Source organism: Monodelphis domestica, chromosome 6, assembly GCF_027887165.1.
Source record: "Monodelphis domestica isolate mMonDom1 chromosome 6, mMonDom1.pri, whole genome shotgun sequence".
NCBI classification, from domain to species: domain Eukaryota; kingdom Metazoa; phylum Chordata; class Mammalia; order Didelphimorphia; family Didelphidae; genus Monodelphis; species Monodelphis domestica.
This window is the reverse complement of record NC_077232.1, coordinates 70,367,612-70,373,018: the sequence shown is the minus strand read 5'-3', so window position 1 is coordinate 70,373,018 and position 5,407 is coordinate 70,367,612. Positions and strand designations below refer to the sequence as shown.

The window sequence follows — 5,407 nt, the reverse complement described above, 5'->3', positions numbered from 1 at the left end:
GTGAGTGCTCCGGTAGCTCACTCTGGTTTGGTGGGGGAGGTGGGGGGGAAGGGCGGCTCAGTTCACGTTTTTGTGCAAGCGGTTCCTCCTTATTATAGTGTGGAAATGTTCAAACCCCACCTACCTTTGCCTCTGTGGGGTACTGGGGAGTACTGGGGTGTCCTTCTGTTCCTCCAAAGGTGATTTTTATGCTCCTTTGATGTAGTCTATTTCATTTGGTCCCAGGGAGAGGAAGCGTGTGGCGTCTAGATTGCAGCCATGATTACCCGGAAGTCCTCAAGGATACTGATTGGGAACTTTTGACCCAGGCAAGTTATAAATTATTGGAATATACAATCCCAAAAATATGAACCCCCCAAAACACTAGGGAAATATAAAAGTTTGGAAGATCAGATCAGACTAAATGTTCACTTTCAAGGACTGGATGGAGCTCCCCAGGGAATTTTTCTTATATCCAGTTGAATGATGTGTGTATCTCAGATTAGGTTGTTATTTAGTAGCTTGCTTGTATTCAGAACTGTTATTCCCGATGTAGCATCTTTTCAGTTCTTTGAAACATTGTCCTATGAACCAGAGAACTTGATCACAAGCCTTTGGACTCTTAATTTCATACTCTTGAACCATATTTCCAAATATATTTTTCACTCTTCTCACCTATGCTCAACTTTAAATGGAAATAATGTAATTTTATGTTAGATGGCTGTAATGATTATCTATGGAGATGGTGTTTGTAGGTATAAAAGAGCCTGTGATGTGCTGAAAGGTAGAAGTCTAGGTGGAGTGACTCTTAGAGATATTAAGATGTAGAATCAACTCTTCTGGAGAAATCCCAGAGCTTGTCACTTGGCAATCTTTCAGTTAGCTCTTAACAAGATCTCCAGCAAGGAAAAGTGCTTTCTGCCACCTTTAGATCCCAGCTAAAAATCCCAGAGTTCCTCTCAGAGCTCTTCCAGGTGTGTTCTTCTTTCCCATGATCCTCTGTTACCAAGTCTTTGCCCTTCAACCACCTCTTCTTCCAATGTTCCATCTTTTCCTTTGCATCCTGCTCTTACAATGGCATTATTATTGATAATATTTCTCTACTTCCTCAGTCTTTGTTTTAAAATGTTTACATCAAATTTTCCTTGGATCTGCTAGTTTCATTTAAAAAATTTTAATATTCATTTTAAAAAATATGGTGTTTCATATTTTTCCCTCCCTCCTCTCCTCCCTCTTCTTTGAGAAGGAAAAGAATTTGGTACAGTTTGTATATTTCAAGTCATGGAAAATATTTCAATATTAGCCTTGTCATAATAGAAGACACAGACTGAAAAAGCTCCCAAGAATAATAAAATGTTTAAAAGTGCTTTATTCTGTATTCAGGTGCCATTGATTCTTTCTATGGAGATGGATACCGTTTTTTGTTAATGGTCTTTAAAATTTGTTTTGGATCATTGTATTTCTTAGGATATCTGCCATTCAAAAGTAGATCATACAATATCATACTTAATATGTACATTTCATTATGTATCAGTTCATGTTGTCTTTCCATTTGTTTTTCTGCTGACATCTTGCTCATCATTTCTTATATCACAATAATATATACTATCACAGTGACATACCAAAGTTGTGCAACTATTCCCCAATCGATGCACATTTCCTCAATTTCCAATTATTTGCCACCACAAAAAGAACTAATCTAAATATTTTAGCACTCAGATATCCTTTTCCTTTTCTTTTATCTTCTTGGGCTACAAACCTAATAGTGAATCAAGGATGTAGTGCTGAGTCAGTGGTTATGCACATAACTCTTTGGGTATAATTCCATGTTGTTTTCCAAATAGTTGAAACAATTCACAACCCTACCGTTTGTACCTTAGGGTCTCTATTTTTCCATATCCTCTCAATATTTGTCATTTTTCTCTTCCAATGAATCAGACAATGAATAAAGCATTAGGTGGTTTCCCACAGTTGTTTTATTAATTTCTATTTCTTTCATCAAAAGTGACTTAGAGTATCTTATATGTGTATTTGATTTCTTCTTCTGAAAGCTTTCTGTTCATATCCTTTGACCATTTATGAATAGAGTAAGAACTCATTATTGTAAAATTTGTTCAGTCTTCTGTATATTTCTGCAATGGTTCAAGAAAGAGGGGCAGTGGCAGATTTCACAAGAACATTACAGAAAATAAAGGCTGTTGTAAAATGTCAGGATCTTTCTGCTTGAGAACTTTAAAACTAATTAAAGAGGATCACATTAATTTTCATCCTATAACTTCCAAAATGTTAAAGGGAGGGAAGTTGGGATGAATTGTGTTGGGTCAGTGTCAGAAGATTATTTGTGGTTTGGAAAGGCCAGTAAGACCCAGCTAGGCAGAGTGTGGTCTGAGAGTACACACACAGATCACTCAGTGAAATGGGAAAATAGGTTTAATAACAAAAGAATGAGCTAGAAGGGTATGGGATAATCTAAAGCCAATTTTCTAACTAATACCCCAGGACTTAATGTCTTTTCACAGAGATTCTTCAGGGTGATTTCCTACTCTAATCATCTTCTCACTGCCTAAAATGCCAGTCCCTATTTTTGGCTAAGTTACAACTAAACCCCCCTGACATGTATACTATTCTGTGTTTACCCAATTTACTTATGGTTTCCTTCTTTATGTTTAAGTCACTCACCCATTTTGAATTTATCTTGGTGTATGGTGTGAGGTGTCACTGTTTTGCTTTTTATAAAATGGCTAATATAGAAATCCGTTTTGCATGATATCAAAAGCATAATTGATATATTGCTTGCCTTCTCAATGAGTGTGGAAGTAGATGGTAGGAAGGGGGAGAAATTGGAACTCAAAACTTAAAAAGAAAAGAATATTTAAAATAAATAAGAAATGTTTTTTAAAATAATGCATTTAATTGAATTCATGAAAAAAAGTGTCTCCTAAGCATCAGTTTTCTCAAGGCACCTTTTACTTCATTGTTCCTTAGACTGTAAATGATGGGATTCAACATGGGAATCATCATACTATAGAAAAGAGACACTATTTTGTTCTGCTCTGTTGAATAGGTGGATTTAGGCATTGCATAAATGAAAGTAATGGTCCCATAGTACAGAGTGACTGCTGTGAGGTGAGAGGTACAAGTTGAGAAAGCTTTGGATTTTCCCTTAGAAGAGCTTATCTTAAGGACAGAGAAAACGATATACACATAGGAGATTATTATAATGAACGCTGTTATCATAAGTACTAATCCAGCAGAGACAGCAGGAAGAACTTCAGCAAGATCATCTTGGTAGTAGGAAAGCTTCAAAAGTGGTGAATAATCACAAAAAAAGTGACTAATCTTATTGGGTCCACAGAAGGATCGATTCAATAAGCAACCAGTAAAAGTCCAAGCATTTATAAAACCACTCAGGTAGGATGTGGTAAGTAACAGAGTACAGACCCTAGTAGACATGTTGGTGGAGTAGAGTAGGGGGCTACAAATGGCCACATACCTATCATAAGCCATGACAGCCAGCAAGAAGCACTCAGTACTTCCAAAAGTAGATGTAAAACAAAATTGGGTCAAACAGCCTCCAAAAGAGATTAAGGTTATTTCCCTCACATAGCTCGTAAGCATGAGAGGTGTGACAAATGAGGAAAATCCAAGGTCCAGAAAAGCCAAATGACTGAGGAAAAGATACATTGGAGTTTGAAGCTGGGAGCTCTTTCTGATCAATATGATTATGCTAAGGTTTCCAACTACTGTGACAATATAGACACCTAGAAATATCACAAAGAGGATGATACGAAGACTTGGATCATCTGTCAACCCTAAAATAATGAATTCAGTCACAGCAGTGCAGTTATTGCCAGACATCTGTCCTGGAAAGTGTGCCTATTAGACAGAAGAAAAGAAAATTAAAATCGATCATAGAACTAAGATTTGGTTTTGTCGATTGAAGTATATAGGACACATTCACTGAGCACCTCCTACAAGCCCATTCTATTAACTTGATTCCATATTATATTCCTATACTCCATGGCAGGGTGCTTAAAAAAACAAAGTAGAGATGAATGTAGTTTTCTCCATGGACCAAAAATCCTGTATCATTTGCTAATTTTTCCATTTTGACAGAGTGGAAAAGTGAGGAGAGGACAGTTTATACCCTTAAATATATGCAAACTCTATACAAATGTGTACTTGCTATTTTGCTAAGTAAATGCTTTGCTTAATTGATTCCAACAAAATAGAGTCTGTTTTGTGTTCTAGAAGTCTCATGAGACCAACTTTCACAATTAAAAATGTTATCCATCTCATACTTGTCAATTATGAAGAAAGTTCTGGATTCCGAAATGACCCTTCTGCTCTGAAATCACAAATGAGGAGAATTGAGGAATCTGGATTCTACATCTCTTTCTCTTCCTTTATTCCTAAACTTGACCTTATTGCAAAGAGCTTTGGAAATGATTATTTCTAAGCAAAATAAGGCTTTATTTCACTTGCTCAACCTGTAGTAACGATATTCCATTTACATGTTTCTCCCTTCAGTTGGAGAATAGTTCAGTGAACTGTAGTACAGGAACGTAGTGGCAATTTATTATGCCATAAGAAGTAATGAACATGTATTCCTTGAAGTAGTAACATGGAAACAGTTTATTAGCTGATAAAGCAGAAGAATATATATGATGATCACAAGAATCATGAGAAGGTAAACAACTTTGAAAGTCATCAGAACTGAGACCAAAGTGGTGACAAATTGTGTCTTGAAAGGACTTGAAAAAATATTTACCTCTTCCTTCTTAGAAGGCTTAGAGAAGGTAGAGAATAAGACATGCAATCTCATACATGGTTTATCTATTGATTGGTATTTCTTGATTATACATATCTCTTGTAAGGGAGAGCTGCCACTAGGCATGGGGAGAAGTAGCTAAGTGAGGAGTTATAGACAGGAGTGGAGGGAAGGAATAACAAAAAATGTTTGAAAATTTACAAAAGAAAAAGAAAAATTCAACTTTACATGTGTGTATATATATATATATATATACATATATATCATATTCCTTTTAAAGAACAAACTGTGTTTAAAAGTTTGTATTTGTTAATGCTTAAGTTAAAAGAAATGTCGTTAACTATTGGGTTTCTTTTTCCTGGAATATTCTAATTACTCTCCTCCCTAATCTCATTGTTGTTCTCTTCTAAATCTCATAAAATAAGATATAAAATATTAAGATTCAGCAAATAGTAATTCATGACTATAACATTCACTTATGGGTCTATGATCCAACACATTCTTTGTGACCACAAGAAAAAAGAAGCCCTTGATGAAAAAAAATGTGAAAGGCAGGATGAATTTTACAACTCCTCCTTCACTCTTCTTCCCTCTGACCTGAGGACTTTGCATCATACTTTTCTGACCAAAGAGAGGCTGTCCCCATGAACTCCTTTT

The 5,407-nt window shown here is 35.8% G+C and overlaps 1 protein-coding gene across 1 annotated transcript; it reads right to left on the bottom strand.

Moving 5' to 3' along the window:
• Positions 1 to 2,886: 2,886 nt before the first annotated feature.
• On the bottom strand, positions 2,887 to 3,837 carry LOC100027931 (olfactory receptor 508-like). The gene has a single exon (XM_056803706.1). It carries the CDS (start codon positions 3,835 to 3,837, stop codon positions 2,899 to 2,901), a length of 939 nt encoding a protein of 312 aa, XP_056659684.1. The 3' UTR covers positions 2,887 to 2,898.
• Between the last annotated feature and the right edge of the window lie 1,570 nt (positions 3,838 to 5,407).

Coding starts and splice junctions, on each gene's coding strand:
- LOC100027931 (XM_056803706.1), bottom strand. CDS start 3,837: ATGTCTGGCAATAACTGCACTGCTGTGACTGAATTCATTATTTTAGGG.